The following is an 18,907-nucleotide window of genomic DNA, read 5'->3' on the forward strand; positions in this document are numbered from 1 at the left end:
TTTATTTTACTGCATCATGTTTGATTGGGAATCTGATCATTTCTATTTATTTAATGTTAATCTGTTTAATACCATGAAATAATTACTAATGTATCTGATATTAATTTTGAGTTGTTTAACAAAGTAGTAGTAAGGGAATATAGTACAGTACTGAGCAAAAGTCTCAAGCCATTTCTCATATATATATATATGTGTGTGTGTATATATATATAGATATATGTATGAAATATGTGCAAGCATTCATGCAAATAGAGTATATACCATTCCCATTGTCTCTAGAATCACTGTCCTGCTTGAAAATGAAGGCGATGCCAATGGAATGCTTTCCAGGTGGTATTGCATGGTAGATCAATGGATCAGTCCCTTCACCACTGGCTAAAATGCAGCCCAAAGCATGACACAGCCTCCACTGTGTTTTACTGATGGCAGTGTACACTCACTGTTGTACCTCTCTTCTGACCTCTGTGCACACTCACAATGATTTGACGAAAAATTGATATTTGGATTCATTACTGACCTGTTGGAAAGGTTATTATAGTTAACTCAAACGAAACTAAAAACCGATATTGTATGGGGGAAGATTGTTTTCGTTTTAGTTAACACAGCTAAAAATAAAAACTAGACCTTGAAAAAAATTAACTTGTCAACTTGGACAGCTAACTAAAATAAAATAAAAATTGTTAGTTTTAGTATTTGTTAATGTGGTAAAATATTTGTTGTCATTGTTGTGTTTTTATTGTAATACCTGTTCTTGTGCAGTTTTGCATACCTCAGCCTTTTCTTATTGCTTCCATTTCTTGAGCATGGTTTCAGACGGCCCTCCAGCGAGACCATTTCTAATGAGGTTTCAGTGAACAGCAGAGGGATCAACTGAGGGCCAGATGTGTCTGTCGGGTCCTGTGTCAGGTCTTTTCTGGAATATTTTCAGATTTCTTCAGAAGATGACTTTCAAAAACTTTTCATTTGTTGTTGATACTTTTTTCAGACCTGCTACTCATTCTTCTGTCCTCCACTTGTCCAGTGTCCACAGATTTTCTTTAAGGATACACAGCACACCGCACTAAGATATGCCAAACTTTCATGTTGCGCCAAGAATACTATTTATTTTATGCCCGTCGTACAGTGTTGCCATTAGCCTTTTTTGTGGATTCACCCAAACAAATGGCAACAAACTAGATGTTTGGTCTAGTTTTTCAATGAAAAGATATATAAAAAGAAATATAAAGAAATAAGGAATGGCTCAAGACTTTTGCTCAGTGCTGTATAGATATAAAAATACCACTTTGGACTGAAACTTGGATGTTTCACTATTTTCTGACAATATATATATATAAAGTATAAAAGTATTCAGCAGATTCATGAAAAAAAAATCAGCTCTAGCATTAACTGATGTAGTTTTTCTTCTTTTTGTCATGTACAGTACAGGGTGAATATTCCTAAATATACTGCATATCTGAATAGAACTAAGTTGTGTCAAATAGGAGTCATATTCCAAAGCTCCTTTTCCCATGTTTAGGTTAATCCAACCATGTGTTTGTTCACCAGCCAAGTGTTAACAGGGGTTTCCAGAACATGCCAACCTGCTGTGAAGTCTCTATGATGGAACAGCTTCACATTGTTCATGCCACAGGATTTTGATTTGAATGTAAATTATCCAAAAGTCTTCAAAGTATCCAAAAAGCAGATGGTGCCACATTGTCTGTGCGATTCACTCAAACAGATTTTCCTCAAATTATGTTTATTTATTCATTTGCCTGCGAAGCCTGTGGAAATGCAGCTCAGCTGACTACCACGGTTAGAAACTGTACATCCATGTGCTTAAATATAGACTGGTAACAATTTGAAGGTAGCTAGTGAAATCACATTTTAATAAAATGTAGTCTACAGTTATACTTATTGTATTATAATTGTATAATGTACATTACCGGTACTGACAGTCATTCTGCTACATGTTTTTTCACCTAATGTTTCATTATTATTGAATGCACCTTCAGACAGCAGCTCTTTAAACCTGCACTCGAGCGCAGTAAATGTGATAATATTGTCTTTTCTTTTTTGTTCTTTTGGTAACAATCATTAAGGGAGAAGATCAGATAAAACACCATCAGCGTTGTCAGAAATTGTGCTTTCACCGTGAAAGAGCATTGAAATCTCTTTATTTGAGAAAAGTCAGTCGTGTGTTAACAAAACATAGTTGATCTAGTGACAAATGCAGTGTAACATGCTGTTTCAGCAGCATAAAAATAGCTATATGTGGAGATGATTGTTTCACATATTGTTGATTGGCAGGACTGATGATATTTGGTGTCAATTGTGCTTCTAAAAACAAGTCTATAGTAAGATCAGAAGAGGAGACAGGAGAAACACTATGTTTGGGTAAGTGCAGGAAGTAAGTGGGTAAGATGGCTGAATCACTGTGTTGTACATCTCCATTAGCCTTGCTGGCAGGTATGGAATGTGCAAGATTTTTCCAGATCTGTTGGGAAGAGAGGCAAACAAAAACAATTGGAGAATGTCGAGTATGAATGTTATTTTATCTGGTACAAGATGGTACAAAAGTAACATTTAAATGCTAAGTAATTTCTGCAGTAGTACAAACCTGGAGTAGTTTCGCTGCAATGTCTCACTGCCTTCATGGCTTCCATGTAAGGATTTCCCAAAAACTGCTCATAGGTTGTTCCCAGTGGTACCTCCTGGAGACACTTAGTGGAGTCCTTGAAGAGGAGGTTCTTTCCATTTTCTGACTGGAACATTCTGAATGAAGGATCGGTTCCGGTGTTTCCAAATCTGGCCTAAGAACACAATTTAGGTTTGAAGCAGTTATTTAGTTTAGATTTCTATTACACTGGTTACTTTACTCATTGAAACCGACAGAATGTGGAAAAACAGAAGTCATCATAACTTTTGTAACTATTGGTTTTTGAAATGCCAAGGTCCCCCCCACTTGAGATCAAGTGCAAGTACAGTCATATCAAAAAGAAAGTTTTCGCAGGACTCTATGCAGTTGTGACAAACTAAGTACACTCCATGATTCAGTAGCAAGTAGAATCAACTTTGGGAGCAGTAACTTGAAGTGTTTGTGCCACGTTGCTGTGAAAGAAGCCCAAATCAACACCCCTCCACCACCAGTTTCTACTAGGTGTTTGTGCGAATATGTTTGATTTTCAACAAACGTGGTCCTGTACATTAAGGCCAGACGTTTCCACTTTGGTCTCGTCCGCCCAGAGAACATTGTTCCAGAAGTCTCTTGGTTTGTTCAGATGCAACACTGCAAATATATATAGCTGTCCTGCTATGTTCTCTGTAGAGAGAAGCGGCTTTTTCTTTCCAAACAAGCCACATTTGCTCAGTATTTTTCTAATTCTGCTGTCATAAGCTTTAACTTGTTAACTGAGGCCTGTAGAGTCTTAGATGTAGCCCCTACAAAGGGACAATGTTAAAGTTGTCAGAGTTAATTGGCAACTATTTGGAAAAATCGGTTAAAAATTCATTGTTGTGCTCAAAACAGAATGCCAAACAAACTGTATGCAGCTTCTGTAATGAAAGGATGCTTCTCTATTTCAGACTCAGCATCTGTGTCGGCTAGAGAAGTTGAACCTTGATGTCAGATTTTTGCACTGGGAATTCAGTGCTTTGAAACAACAACAATTTTATTTTAAGCTCTTATTTCATTTCAAGTAGCTATCTTAGACTTTATCACAAACCTGCTGTTCCTGAAGGATGCGGACCACCTTACTGTGGCTTTCTGGGCGCGTCACCACAGCGTGTGCAGGCACCTGAGCCAAGTTACAAGTGGCATATTCACTGATCTCCACTGGTCCTTTCCCAGGGCAGATGAGCTGGTAATCAGAAGATCTCAGATTACGAGCCCAGTCTGGACCGTTACCTTCGATAAAGAGAGGTGGAATAAAGTTTAGAAGCTGTTGTAATGTCATCGGAGCAGGTAGTGCAGATCAGTGCAGTCCTCTTACCATTGCTGTTTTCTGTCACAATTGTGTGTTTAATGAAGGCAACATCACCACCACCCTCAACCAGACACCTGTAATGATATGCCATACATCATGACTTTGGAGACAAAGAGTGAAGTTGGGGGTAAATGGCTAACCAATTAAAAATTACACCTTATCACTGCTAAAGTTCACAAAAATTTTAAAAACGATTAAAAAGTTCTGGTTTTAGGAGGAAAACATGCTTCAGCTCTTGACACATTCTTGGCTGTTTACAAAAGAAATATATAAGAAAAAAAAAAACATAACAGTAGCTGGCAAGATTGAGCAAGATTGTTTTCCTCTGCTTCCCGTCTCTTTGCTAACTTTCTCCTTATACACAAACTTGTATGCGATGCCATTCTGTTTCTTGCTGTACCTAAAGGCTCCAGCATAACCGTAATACTTCTCATCAGCGCTGGCTTTGCATTTGGCCTGGTCTCCCACAGCTTTACCGCTGCCGACGCACAGAGAACAGAACGGAGAGTTGGGCTCTGCTCCGGGGGCACAGCCACTACTGAAGAACTTGGCTGATGAGAAGAAGAGATGCAGAAAGAGTTCCACAATCAGCAAACCTCTCTTTTGTCAAGGTTAATGGAAGATTGTGGCTTTTGTTTAAATACAGATTCATCACGTGAGTCATCTAAACAAACTTTTTTAGAAAAAGGGGAGTTGCATGATTTCTGTGGGTGGCTTTAAATTTCTTTCTGTTGGTAAAAGAAGGAGAAGCTTGCAGTCACTCACTGAAGTCACAGTCATGTTCTGTTTTGTAGATTTGACCCATGGGGATGTTCCAGCCAGCAGTTCTGCCGATTCCTGTGTGGCAAGACTTCTTGCCCTTCAGAGTGTCCCAGGTCACCCCTGAACCCTTCTTTACCACAGCAACAGCATAGTATGAGGAGGATGTGACTGAGAGTGGATACGGGAAGTAGAGGTAGACATTTCAGATGATTCAACTGCAGAGAGACATTCATATAAATCTACTCTGTTTGTCACTGATTAATTTGAAATTAATCCACTTTTTAAAGGTCATCTTTCATTATAATGGTGGACACTTACAAAGCCGGAGCCACTAACATTTTAAACAATGTACAAGCAATACCTTTGAGCTAAATGCTAGGTCTCCAGATTTATGTAAATGCTCAATTTGGGGATTTATTTAGTATTGTTTTTTTAATCTTGGTTGTTTGTAATGCCATAAAGAGACTATATCCTTAATATATAATGAAGACAAGCTCCATCCACCTGTTGTTCAAAGCTTCAGAAGTTTCAGAGGATAAACTAATAAATAAGGATTCCTTGAACTGGTTGTTCATATAAAGCTAGTTAAATTATAGTTGTAGTAGTAGAGTGGTAGAGTCCAAGGATAAAAATACAAATCTGGTCATCAGCACAACAGGTCATTGAAGTTGTGTTACAATTAAAATAATGCACTTCGAGACTTTTTAAAAAAATTTGTCCATATCATAAAAAGAAGAGGAAAAAGATGAAAGTTTACTACCATCAGAGCGGCTGCACAACTCTGTGAGAGGAGACAAAATGAACAAATATTACTCATAAAAAAAGTTGAAATAAGACACAGGATTGTGTGTGTGTTATTTCTTCTTCTTGTTATCTACCTTGCACATACTGCTCCACCATGACAGGAACCAGGCCACACTTTCCAGCCGTAAACACCTGACCTCCATCCACGGCCACTGCGTCGGCCTCTTTACGCTGCGGGGCGATTCAAAGCAGAGATGAATGTCACAGAGTGGAGACAAAAAATAATAAATTAACAGATTTTGATATTTCCTCCAGAGTTTACCATAATCTTCTTCAGGCACTCTTCAACTGTAGGGGCGTTCTGGCATTCAATGGAGGTGGTGTCCCCAGACACACTGCTGATGCTCCACGTGTCACACTTTGCGGTCTCAGCATGGCCCACAGCACACCATCTGATGGCAGGGGATGCATCGTCTGATGCCTGCTCTAGAGAGGGAAGAAAGACTTAGACATAAGCCAGACTGACACCTGACTAACAATTGCGTTTCTGCCTGTCTTGCTTGTGTTCTTTACCTTTTTTAAGGGAATGGACGATGCTCATGTAGTTCGCACCCAGATACAGGAAGGAGTCTGTGTTTGGGGGCACCCTCAAGAGCCTCACTGTTGAATCTTTGAACATCAGGTTCTTGGCGGGTGCGTAGGCTTCAGATGAGAAGAGGTTAAAGCTCTGAAAAGGCAGCAAGGGAGATGATTCATTAGGAAAGCAATGAGGCTGCTGAAACACAAGGAATCAGAATACGCTGAAATTAGATGTTATTCAGTGTACTTCCTACGTGGTCAGTCTGAACTTGGTCAAGGCTCTGCCAGATCAAGTCGGCCAGCTGTGGATCCTTGCGAGTAACAACAGCGTGAGCTGGCACTCTGGCTAGGGAGCAGACTTTATAGTTGTCAATAGGTGCTCTGGTGTTGTCCTTGCACAGCAGCTCGTACGATGGCTTATCCGATTCTGGAAGTGTGATATGACACAGGTTTTACATCAGTGTTTTTCACAGTTATCCTTTCCCATATTTTGTAGAAGTTTCAGGGCGTTTAAGACGATTTTAATCAATGGAGAAAATGACATTCTTGGTCAACGTGATTGCTCTGAAATTTGCTTTGAAATTCTGCTCAACTTGTCCTTGACTTGTGCAGTGTGCAACAGTTGTATTTGTATGTCATGCATGTTCATCAGGTCCCCTCTTGTCCCTGTCGCTTTTCAAAATGAAACTTTTAATCTTGGTAAAGCTTTTTTTTTTTTTGATAAATAAAACCTGACAATGCTATGATTCAGTGCTTCTTTACATGTTAGAATGGATAAAGGTTGTTGTGATACTGACCTGGCACAGTGAGATGCTTCACAAAAGCCACATCTCCAGCTCCCTCCACCAAACACCTGTCACAAAAGTCATATTATTACAGATAAAAGGTTTGGCTAAATGTGTAGACGTTTATGTTCACTAATGAGAAGCATTAAAAAGTGGACACTGACTGAAAGGCTCCATTGTAGTCATAGTAAGGCTCCCTCTGGGACCTGGAGCAGTCTCCCTTGCACAGTTCACACAGCTTGCTGCCTCTTGCTGCCCCAGGGGCACAGCTGGCATGGAAGAAGGTGCTCACAGCTGCATAACAAAAAACAAGGCCAGGGTCATAATTTAGAAAAGAAAACCAAAACACTGACAATAGAGCCAGAGTGTCACCACTGTCTCCCTTTAAAGACAAATATGAAAGTTCCCATATGCATTTTTATCATTTAGAAGTTTCATATTATACTGTGTGTGCAGAGTTTGCATCCCCTTGCATGGGATACTGCATACACCAGTTTCTTTCATGTTAGGTTAATTGTCAATTCTAAACTGACCATATGTACGAATGTGAGTGTGGGTGGTTTTCCTGTCTTTTCCTGGCCCCTAACAGACTGGCAACCTTTCGCGCCTCTCACCCTGAGAGCCAGGCTCCAGCCCCTGTGATCTGGAATTGGTTAAGAAGAAGATGGATGGATATTGATTTGTTCAACTGTCTAACAGGCCTAACTAGTCTAAACAGACTAGTTTTTGAACTTCAGTAAATTATATTTAACAAAAGGAAGTGTTATAAGTGATAAGAAGTGCTGACAGGCACAGGATTTTATAATCCCTGGGCAGAAGCCAGGTCTCTCTTGGAAATGACATTTTTAATCTCAATGAGATTTTTTTCCCTGGTTAAATAAAGGACTAATAAAAAAAGAAGCTAGGTAGCCCCTGTCTGTTTCTACTTTTCCTGTAGTTTTGATCCCGTCAATAAATTCTTGTCAGTAAAGCAAATAAGTGTGTTTAATTGTTTCTCAGGTGTCCAGTTTCTCATAAAAAGGTCTGATCTTATTGTCCTTTGACCATACATGCACTAAAACTGTCAAATGTTATTAGCTAACCAGAAACAAAAAGTCCTTTACCCTCCTCCAGAGGTTTGTCTTCAATGCCACCCCACTCAATAACATTCATGGTCACCAGAGATCCTATGGGAATGTTCCAGCCTGCAGATTTCCCCAAACCAGTGTGACATGATTTCTTCCCCCTGAGATCTCTGAAGCCAAATCCAGTGTTCTTCTTTGCCACAGCAACAGCATAGTAGCAGGTGTCCGTACCTGAATGAATGAAAAAAAAATGGATATAATATTATTGAAACAGCTAAATCACATTCAAATAAAACGCTAAACATGTTCTTGCTTGAGCTTATTTCATTAGGCTACTAACGACAGCTGATGACTAGACATACCGGCGCCATAGTCCTCAGCAATGATGGGATGGAGGTCATAGTTGTTCAAGCCAGCAGTGTAAATGTCCCCACCATCCACAGTAATGGCATCTGCTTCACCAGCCTGCCGGAGAGTATTTGCTGTATGACTGAGGTCAAGTCATTTTTACATAGAATTTCACTGGATAAGTTGAAGGCATTGGTAGTTTTTCCCCCACATTAAATACTTAAAAGGGGGGGGGGGAGTTATTCATCCTCAGCAAACATGATGCAATCATTTTGAGTAAAGTGAGTAAAGCTGAAATATATAAAATCAAATGTTTATTTAATGAGCTAAATAATCATCAAGGAAAATGTGCTTGGTATAAACTGAATCCATGCCAATCAAATAAATTTTATTTGACAAGCTTCCATTAAATGTAACATTTAAATTGTATTTATGTAACCAAATGAAATTGAATATTTAGATACAATTGAAATAGTTAAAGTCAAATCATTTGGTTCGGATTTTATTTTTTTATTTTTTAACTCGACTCTATTTTTCTAGAACACTCCACAGCAGATACAGTTAGTTTATCTTTACTTTAGATATGTTTTAGTAGTAGTTCGAGTATGAACCTACTCGAAGAAAGTGAAGAAAAAAAAACAATAAAATGAAGTCATTACATTCACTTATTTTTATTTAAGTAACATTTCAGAATAAGCCGAGCACTGTGAAGCACTTCAGTTACATTGCGATTATAACAACTGCCCTGGTCAAAGTCTATTATTGAGTATTTGTGGTTAATTTGGTGCTCTGGATGTAAAAAGCGCTCACCTTAATGGCAATAATGCACTCGAGGGTGTTTTCTTTTTTCACACAGGAGAACGCAGGAGCCGCAGCGGCGAGATCTAAACATTTACGCAATTCTTGGTCCGACTTGACGCACCATTTCACCTTCTGAGAGCCGGGTCGGGCGAACGCGCTGGCTGTTAAAACACACGGATGTCAGTTTGGATTGAAAATGTGATGTCATGTGTGTGATTAAATATAGTAGTGCGGGGCTGAAAAGCTTTTACCGAGCAGTCCGAGCAGCGCCACTAGGAGGAGGGGCTTCATGTTGGGCGGTGGGGTCTCCGGATCAGCAGAGCAGAGAGACTGGGAGGCTGCTCGGGCTTTTATAGCAAACCTGAGTGGACCGGGACAAAAGATAAAAATGCCAGAGTTTGCTCAGGTTTCCTAATGTGTGCGTATGTGGGGGCGCACGTGTGTACTTTAGTGTGCAAAAGACAGAGATTAGGTTTCATGGACAATCTGAAATTGCCACATAATACGAAATAACATTTAGTCATCTGAAACAGTTTGTTTGCACAATTTGAAATCAGAAATATTTAGAGATGAGCATATTTAGGATACACGTGCAGGACCAAAAATCTTTGTTTTCAGGTGGGTTAAAGGTTTGGTCAGAGGACAAAACATTCTGCAGCACAGAGTCTAAACTACATTTAAGAGTAAAAAAACAAAACAATAACAAAAACCCCTGGAGTTTTTACTGCAGTAAAGCATTCTGGTCTCAGGACTAACCAGCCACGTGAAAAGGATTTTGGTGTCTGAATAAAAGTATATATGGCACAATGTAAAAATACTCCACATGTAAAAAGCCCTGCAATGGAATATCTTCATAGTCATGCTGAAGTTAACTTAAAAAAGAAAGAAAGAAAGAAAAATCGAAACTTTGGTTCAGAATATAACTCTGGACTGCTTAAAGTAGAGAATTTAATATACTCATGTGATGTTTTGCAGGAAAGAATGGATGTCCTGAAATATTTGTTGTGGAAACATCTGTAAAATATTTTAATTTTTTAGTAAATACGTGGAATAGAAGTATAAATGCCACCAGACTTTATATAGCACACAAAATATTGTATTTCTTGAGAAAATGTCTTTATTTTGCAATTTGTTTTTTAATTTAATATAATTGTCTTTATTCTATATCCAGAAGTGGCATGAAAGTTTCATTCAATATTCATAATTATTCAGCCTCTAAAATCAGAACCTGCAAACTTTTCTTTTGTTTTTTTTTTTACTTGGAAAAGTTGCAGTTTGTGTGATCCACTTGGGAGCTGTGTTTACAGAGTCAATATTACCCAATGCAAGCACTAAGGTTCATGCTGATTTGCACATTTGACCGCTTCCTTTATTCTCAGCCATCAAATGTAGAGATATCACATAATACCTCTCATAATACATTTCATGTTTAATGATGCATGTTCGGTGGTGTAACTTTGGAAGATCCAAAACATGATTCTGGATGGATTTAATACTTAATGTAGCAACATTACTGTAGTACACCATCCTTTAATATTGGATAAGAAGAAGAAGAATATTTGCTGTATCTAGAAACTACTTAGTATTTCTGGAATTAGGAGACATAATTTACCACTCACAATGAAGTAATCAAAATAAAATATTATTATTGTTAACTAATTAACCTAATTTTTACAGCTCTGCAGAGGACTGCACACCATCCTGCGTCCACAGCCAAAGCCTGTGTAAGTGAAAACTGATCTATTTTTTTATTTTGCATCATCTGCTTTTCTTTCTTGCTTCTGCAGTGTTTTATTATCCAAATTCATTTTTATTCATGCAGTTTTTGTTCTGTGCTGCTGTGTCCGTTTGCAACTTTAAATGTCTTACTTGGCTGAAGCAGGTAAAACTTAAAGGAACAATAGTGTTAGGTATTTTAGTACCATGGTAGCATTTACTGGATATTGTTTTATAGTGACATTATGCAGGAAAACTCTGTCATTCAATAAGGCCCCTTTGTTTTAGTTATTTTTCTCTTTGACCCAAGAATTGATGTGTGAGAATCACAAGCTGGTACAAGGTTGAAATACCACAGAGATCACTCCCTCAGCTAGATTAGTTTCTTAATCTTTTAGACGCCTGTTGAAGGCCAAATGGTTTGTTTCAGATTTCACTAATGAAAGAACTCTTCGTTTTGTGCCTTGAAAATATGTCGCTGAGATAATCACAATTGTAGCTGAACTGATAAACTACACAAAGGATGCTTCTTCACCCATGGGCAGGAAGACGCTGCCTTATCTTGGTCTGTACTGGTTTAAACTGATAAATCTGCTGTCTCATGAATTTTACCCTCTATATAAACTGTTGTACTTGTGAATAAAGTTGAGTCACTTTGGGAAGACAATCTAAAGCAGTCTCTGTTTTCTTGTTCTCCCAAGCTGCTCCCGAGCTCGTACTAACACGCTGAATGGCATGCTTGAATATTACTTGAGAATATATTTGACTGTGTTACAGACTAAGGGACATTCTCTGCTGATAGGTGAAGGTACATTCTCTGCTGATAGACGTCCACGCCTCGAAGGAAGTCGATCCACGGATTAGGCCTTGGAAACCGTTTCCTTCAAATAGGAAACCTAAAATAATCATTTTTAATAACAGAATAAGGTCCAGTGAAGATGATGAGTAGCAGAAGTAGCTAAATTATCCCTTATATCAATTTTAAAGATAAAGGTTGGACCCATCCAACTTTGAAATTGGGCCAGCCATGAATAAAATTGATAATCGGAACAAAAAGCACATATCTTCCATGCTTCTTTCTTTAAAAAAAAAAAAAAAGCAAAATAAGAGGGAAAGAAATATTTATGCAGATTTTGCTCCCAGCTCTAGATATAATAACACATAATTGTGGAATAGGTGATTGCAAGTATTAATATTGCTATGGTTAAATTTACTTTACAACATGAGGAATTAGTCCAGCCATCTTATCAGGGTCTCTGATACAGTATTATTCACCATCAGCTGAGAAATCAATATGATACCCCTGAGTATTGAGAAATGTTTACATCTAAAATAAACCCATTCCACAAAGAGGACAGTTCTGAGTAGGGAAAGTTTGAGTGCACATTTTTAAGGTGTTATGCTGACCTTAGAGTGGGCTTGCAGGAAGTACCCCTAAATAATACAAGCAGGGAAAGTACAGATTGTAAAATGTTTCTTTTTTTTCAGGTAATCAGCACAAATATGTGACTTGGAAGATAAACTAGCAAAACTGAAATGTGTCCAAAGGTGAGTCTGCAGATTACACAAGTCTTTATTTTGAGAGATTAAAGTCCTCAAAATCAAGATAAGCTTACTTTATAGACTTATCTATGAAGTAGAAACTGATCTCCTGCCAAATAAAGTTGTACCTTATCAAATAGTTGTAATACGCTGATAACAAACATATTTCTGTGCTTTAGATTATCAGTTACATTTATCGTTATTATAATTTTGTATTTAACTTTATTTTAATAAATCATGACTACTTCCCATTCTAATCAGCAGGACGAAACAGTGTGATGATGTGGGTCATGATGCTCAGAGCGCACTTCACTGGACATCTGTGGGAGATGCATGGCAGGAACCTGGCACCGGTTGACTGTCTTTCTTTGGCTGTGTTTGTGCATGCATGGTAAGCATTTGTGAGGTTTTGTAGTTCTTCTTCTCTCCAGGTCTTCAGTTCCTTCACTTCCTTCCCACAGTACGTGAGTTTTTATGTTTTATGCAAACTTGGCATCATGATTGCCCCATACGTCCAGCTGAGCCATCATACTCCAGCTTTGTGACACAGCAGAAACAGGGTCAGGACACAGCCGGGGGAAGGCGGCTGTAGTGTTTGACTGGTGGAGGAGGAGGTGGTGTTGTGAATGACGGCCTCCTTGTAAGAAAATCCATCACTCAGTGATACAGAGAGGGTCGAAGTCCAAGTAGCGCCAGGCTGCCATTCAGTTTTTGTGGAATGATTGTATTAATTGTAGGACTAAATCCCAGGAGGAGACACAGGAGTCCAGGTTAATCATTTCTGTGTATAAGCATCTCTTTCTATTGCTAGGGTGCGGAGTGTGTTTCTATTAGGTATACACTGGACAGATATTGCTCATGCAGCTGATCTGATGGGGTATTTGCTGCAAGGGTTGTTTATTTTCTTGCCCTGTTTTGTGTTATGAACCTAAAGAACTCAGATGAACCAGAAGAAATACAAATGAATGTTGTGGGCATCTGAGGTATGTAGTCTGGAATTGATCTTGAATGATTTTAGCCCTCGTTACAGTATCTGTCTTGTGAGTCTGCAGTTCAATCTGAATGTTGTGCTTTTGTTAATCTTTGCTGACACTTCACTCAGAACTGCTTGGGCCATGAATTGTCTTTCATTTGATTCTACAAAACTTTATTAATCCTAACAGAAATTAATTCATCATGGTGGTTAACTCCTGCCGCACACACTAGAATTAAACATTTACTCTATAAAAAAATCAAAGAAGATTATTGCTGTCAGTCCCATTTTTAAAGGACTTTGAGGTGCTTGATAACACACCTGGCAATCCCGTAACATACCTGTCCAGCTTTTGCAGGCAGGACCGTTTCTTGTCATAAGATCAGAAAACAGAACCAAATAAAATCGTCACACAGTTCTATATTTTTATATGTGGCTGTGAACATGAATTTGAACACCATTATTTGTCTTTGTAGCTTTGTGACTGAACTTTCTGAAGTGTAGGATTATTGCGAAGGACTGCGTATCAGAGATTATTGTTCGCTAAGTCATTCTGACTGTGCTGAGTCAGAGGAGATAAGCTTATCATCCATGGCTGTTCTCCTAGAGTACACACAGCAGGGGAATAACAAAGTACTGTAGTCTGCATAAACGGGTGAGCTTCAAGAGCAGATGCTTTGTTGTATTTTTTATGGTCATCTTTGTTTTTAAGGTTTTGTTCCACTGTGCATGCAATAACCCCTTCAGGTGCAGGTGAAATGCTGTGTGCTACTGTAAGATGTGAAGGCGTGTTCAAGGCAGGCGTTTGAGTGAGAGGCAACACTGGAGTTAACTGTGACACATGAGCCAGGAGTGATTCATCTTGAGGCCCACACATGAGTACACTTTGAGAAAGTGTCAGTTTGTAGAAAAACATCCATCTCCTCCATCAGGGATCAGAGACATCGGGCTCCTCAGTTATTCATACTGTTATTACGTCACTGATAGAAATGGTGACTTTAATTGCACCTTCAGTAGAGATTGACATTAAAGTGGAAGGAGACATATTCAGAGCTGCTTCTCTGATACCTGAACAGCCGTCATTCTGAATTATTCCTGTCATACAGTCAACTCCAGGAAACTCCAGGAGTTTTTGGGCAATGTCACCACACTGGAGTTTAAATAAACAATCAAGATGTTTAGGAATTTCAGCGATTTTTCTAAACAGATCCCCGTTTTCAGAGGCTCATAAGTGATTTTAAGACTCACAGGCACTTTCATGGCAAGTTGAGGCTTGTTCCCTCATCAATTCATGATATACTTGGCAAAAGATCTGGATTTCACTCAAGTCTGAGGGCAGATGATGTCATGGTTAACCTGTAGAGAAATGATAGGAAGACTGGAGGATCATGCTGAAGTGAGTTACTCAGGTGTGTTTTGGGAAACTGGTGGCCAGTTATTGAAAGATTTATGGTGGCACCTTGCTTCTTTTTGCTCCTGGACATTTTCAGATATTCGTATACTTTCCCCAGAATCTGTGTTTTTACACAATCTATTGCAGGTCTACAGAAAAGCCACTGAACCTCCATGCTAGGTTTTCATTCTGGGATACACAATTACATGCAAGGATCTTATATGAGCTAATTTGCATCTCTTCCTGTTATGAGCAATACTTAATGGATTTCAGTCAAGTTGTAGTAACTTGTAACTTTTTGTTGATTGAGTTAAATCCATTTCATAAAGAGTACAAAAGAAAATGTGCAAAACCTGCAAGAGTCTAAAAACTCTCCAAATATGCATAAATATTAGTGGGTACTCCATGGAGGTCATAAAATTGGGACTCCTAAGGAACAAATCAAAGGTCAACACATCAAGCACCAACAGCATCTTCACTGGAGCTCCTATAAAGTTTTCAAACTCTGAAAAAGCTCCCCAGGGGACACAGAAGACTAAAATCCCAGTCTGAGTACTGGTTCATGTGATGTCCAAACTGAACTTTATGTCTAAACTCAACCCAAAAATGGCTCACTGTTTATTAACTGTTATTGATTCGTTCTGAGAATGAGCTAAGAGGTAATCAGACAACTGGGGTCACCAGCCTTTTATGCAACAGACAAACCCTTTGAACAAACAAAGCCTAAGGGCTGCTGTCCTGCTGTGTCATTAAAATTTCAGCACCGATTAATCAACTCGTCTTCAGTGTGAAATTGATTTAGGTCATTGCTACTCGATGTGGGCTTTTAAACTGTTGCTCCTTTATTTGGAGGTACCAGAAATTCAGCAGGGGAAAAACACAATTTCTCTGACTGACTGACAAAGTGAAAAAGAAAATGCATGTTTTAAAGAGTTTCCTACTCTGAAGATGTGACTTTGGAACACACAGTAATCTCAGACTTGCGAAACTTCTGATGGGCTTAACGATTTTTCGTGGGGGGAAATGGTTTTAGCTGTTCTGTTTTAGTCAACAATAAAATTTCCCTTCGCCCTCCTGTGTTTATTCACCCTTGTCCTTTACACAAAAAGCAGGAGGTGAAAGAATGATTGTCTCATACTGTATTATCCACACAGCGAGGGGAGTGAAACAGACTCAAGACTCCTCATCTGTTTGCACAGCTGCACACTGTACTCTTTCACCTCTGACCACTGCCCCCCACACCAGGCACTGTTAATAACAATTTTCAGGTGTTGTTCAGGGATTTTTCTTTTGGAAAGATCTCATTCTAATCTATGAGTCACAGCAGTGGTCACATATTAGTTTAAAAAGACCAGACAACTGCTTCTAGGTGGGTGTGACAAACAATATGTCAACCCATCAAACTGGAAATAATGCCTGTCACACAAAGAGTTGATGCCAGTGATGCAGGAGCATCAAGTCTTGTATTAACTGTGAGATTTCTTATTTGCGAAGAAAGATGTTTTGATTGATTGGACAAAATTTGAAGCCAACATTCAATTTGCAGCACATACAGCCCATTTTTTTATCCAGACCAGTGAAACTCCCATTTCAGTTAGTAAAAAGAAGTTTACCTACACACTTGGCTGTGATGTCTTAACCCTTTCAGGCTCAAATTAAACTTTTTGTTGCTAATGCACAACCAAGTCCTGCAGTGGTACTCTGAGTAAAAAAAAAACCCTCATAAAATATGTATGTGGGGTAACCAGGTTGTTAGTTTTTAACTGTTGCAAATCGGCAACGCCTGCCTCGAGAGGGTTAATAAAAGCAGCCATGTAAATTCAACAGTATATCTTCGTTTTTCTTTATGTTAAAGAAATATTGTTTGGGCTTAAACTGCAAGAAATAAATACGCAAAATTAGACAACGTCTGGTAGCTCAGACTGTGCTCTAATTACAAAACAAAGCTTCTGTCAATTCAAAGATTTGATTTCAAAATTGCTTTTTGTGAACCCACTTTAAAAAACAACAATTTTTTTTAATAGCTGATGGAACTTTTCTGTCATTTAATTGTTTATCTGTCTCTTAATTACTTTGGCGTTGTATGAATGGCCATGGAGGAGACTTTATCAGCAAGAAAAATGAATGAAATCTAAATCTAATAAATCCATCTAAAAGTCCAAAATTCATGCCCTCCTTCATATTTTCCAAAGTCTTCCAGTGGACCAGATAGTGGATCTTTGCTGGGCTGCTTCTAGTCCCCTGGCCTTATGATTGTTACCACTGACATAGATCACTGTAACATTTTTAAGAAACATCACCTCTTTTCTTCCAGGACTGGACGCCTGAGTGAAAAACTTAAACACAGAAAAATCTCTGGGAAGGAAACAGCTCATACTCCACCACAGAAACCCCTGCACCAGTTAACACGTGCATGACTCCAAGTGACGAAACGCTACGTCCAGATGAACAGAATCAACTTTTGGAGATTTACTTACCTTGATGATTGAGAATGCATCAAGATACTTCCTAAAACTTTTTTTTTTTTTAATCTGAACAGTTAAAACTTAAAACACTGCTTATAAAATATTGGTGTCAGTGTCTTTTTGGTCTTAGTGGAATTTTCACCTGCGTTCGGGGAATTGTTGGTATTTAAGGTACGTTATCACCACCATCTGTCCATATTAAGAAACACAAACCTGCTCAGTCTGAACAGACACACAGAAAAGTCTTTAACAGCCTCAGCACAAAAAAAAAAAAAATCTAAATACACCGCTCCAAAAAAATAAAATTAAATTAAAAAAAAGTTACAGGAACACTTAAATCACACATTGGTTCTTGATGACAAAATATTCAGGCTGAAAGTTTTTACTGATACACACTGTAATTTGCTGAGAACAAAATTATGTAACAAAAGCCAGGGGAAACCAAAATCATCAAATCACAACAAAAAAGCTATAAATTTATATCAGAGTGATCAGACTAATCTGGCTCACTAATGTTTACAGCCTCAATGTGCCTCCATGCACTTCAGACATCTGGGTACGCTCCTGGTCAGACAGTGGATGATGCCCTGGTTCATCTTCTCCCAGATCCTGGATCAGAGCATAAGTGAGGTACTAGATAATCTGTGGGACTCATAAATATTGTTCTAGGGCCATGATACCTATGCCTTTACCACTATGGCTACACACTGCCCACACGAGGCAAGGCATCACTCTGCACCAGCAAAAGATGTAAAGTGAATCTGAGGATTTCATCTCTATACCCAACTGCTGTTGGCTAACACACGGAGGTCTCTATGCAAGGAAATCCCACTTGAGACCACCACTGCCCAACCTGTCATACTAGATAATGTTGCAGAAAACATTCACCACAACGTCTTCAGACTCTTTCATGTTGTTTAAAGGTGGTCTGCTCTCATCTGTGAAGAGAACAGAGCACCAGTGGCTAACCTGCAAGCTCTGGTGTTGTCAGGCCATCACCAATTGAGCTGCTCGGTGCTGTACTGTGAGCACACGTCCTACTAAAAACTGCTGGGCATTCATGCCACCCTCAGGTAGTGTTTCTATCAGAAACATGCTCAAGTATTCCAGTGGAAGTCATTTTGTAGGGCTTTGGCAGTGCTCCTCCAGTTCCTTCTCGCATCAAGAACCAGATACCAGTCCTGCTGCTGAGCTGATGCCCCCTCTGTGGCTCTGTCTAGTTCTCCTTGTGCAATAACCCATTTACACCTTCAAGGCTGTACTAGGAGACAGAAAACTTTGCAACTGCCTGTTTGCATACGGTATCACAGAAGAGCTGGACTAACTGGTATCATTTCATGCTGCCACTGATGGCAAGGGCACTTCCAAAAAGGAGAACTAGAGGAAAATCAGTCAGGAGCAATAGTCTGTGGCCTTCCCTGCGCAGGGGGGAGTTGCCTGTCCAGTGCAGCTGTTGTCACTTCATTTGGACCAAACCAGGTGGAATGGATCCCCATTGGGAGCTGTGGTTACCAACTGAAAAGTTTAACCATCTGTGTTATACTGTGATGATCAAGTGTTCCTGTCATTTTTTTGAGAAATGTGCATTACACATAAGATGTAAAATACTCTTACTGGTTTCACCAAGGCTCCAGGAATAAAACACGTCAAAACGTAGTATGGACACACTAAAAATGCTTAATCTTTAAAGTGAGGTGCACTACACATTTGTGTTCTCAGTAGTTCCAGCTGAATCTGAAGTTATTTACTCTGTTAGCTGTTCAAGCGTTT

At 39.0% G+C, this 18,907-nt stretch overlaps 1 protein-coding gene and 1 long non-coding RNA gene across 3 annotated transcripts; one reads left to right on the top strand and one right to left on the bottom strand.

Annotated features, from left to right (window-relative positions):
- Positions 1–2,139: 2,139 nt before the first annotated feature.
- tfa (transferrin-a) lies at positions 2,140–9,414 on the bottom strand. The gene is made up of 17 exons (XM_082513144.1): positions 9,300–9,414; positions 9,058–9,209; positions 8,262–8,364; positions 7,939–8,130; positions 7,000–7,129; positions 6,848–6,903; positions 6,305–6,477; positions 6,045–6,198; positions 5,794–5,957; positions 5,606–5,702; positions 5,488–5,508; positions 4,731–4,895; positions 4,366–4,516; positions 3,972–4,039; positions 3,705–3,886; positions 2,600–2,792; positions 2,140–2,476 (listed from the first exon to the last, which is right to left on the bottom strand). The coding sequence occupies exons 1-17, from the start codon at positions 9,337–9,339 to the stop codon at positions 2,433–2,435; spliced, it is 2,085 nt and encodes a 694-aa protein (XP_082369270.1). The 5' UTR covers positions 9,340–9,414; the 3' UTR covers positions 2,140–2,432.
- A 1,543-nt stretch (positions 9,415–10,957) lies between these two features.
- On the top strand, positions 10,958–17,217 carry LOC309693162. 2 transcript variants are annotated; one of them, XR_014272587.1, is made up of 3 exons: positions 10,958–12,312; positions 12,568–12,697; positions 16,987–17,217. It is a non-coding gene; the product is annotated as an uncharacterized lncRNA (long non-coding RNA). The 2 variants fall into 2 exon arrangements; XR_014272588.1 differs by having other exon boundaries at positions 12,571–12,697.
- The last annotated feature ends 1,690 nt before the right edge of the window (positions 17,218–18,907 follow it).

The sequence above is a fragment of the Aulonocara stuartgranti genome (assembly GCF_965226115.1).
Source record: "Aulonocara stuartgranti genome assembly, chromosome: 18".
NCBI classification, from domain to species: Eukaryota; Metazoa; Chordata; class Actinopteri; order Cichliformes; family Cichlidae; genus Aulonocara; species Aulonocara stuartgranti.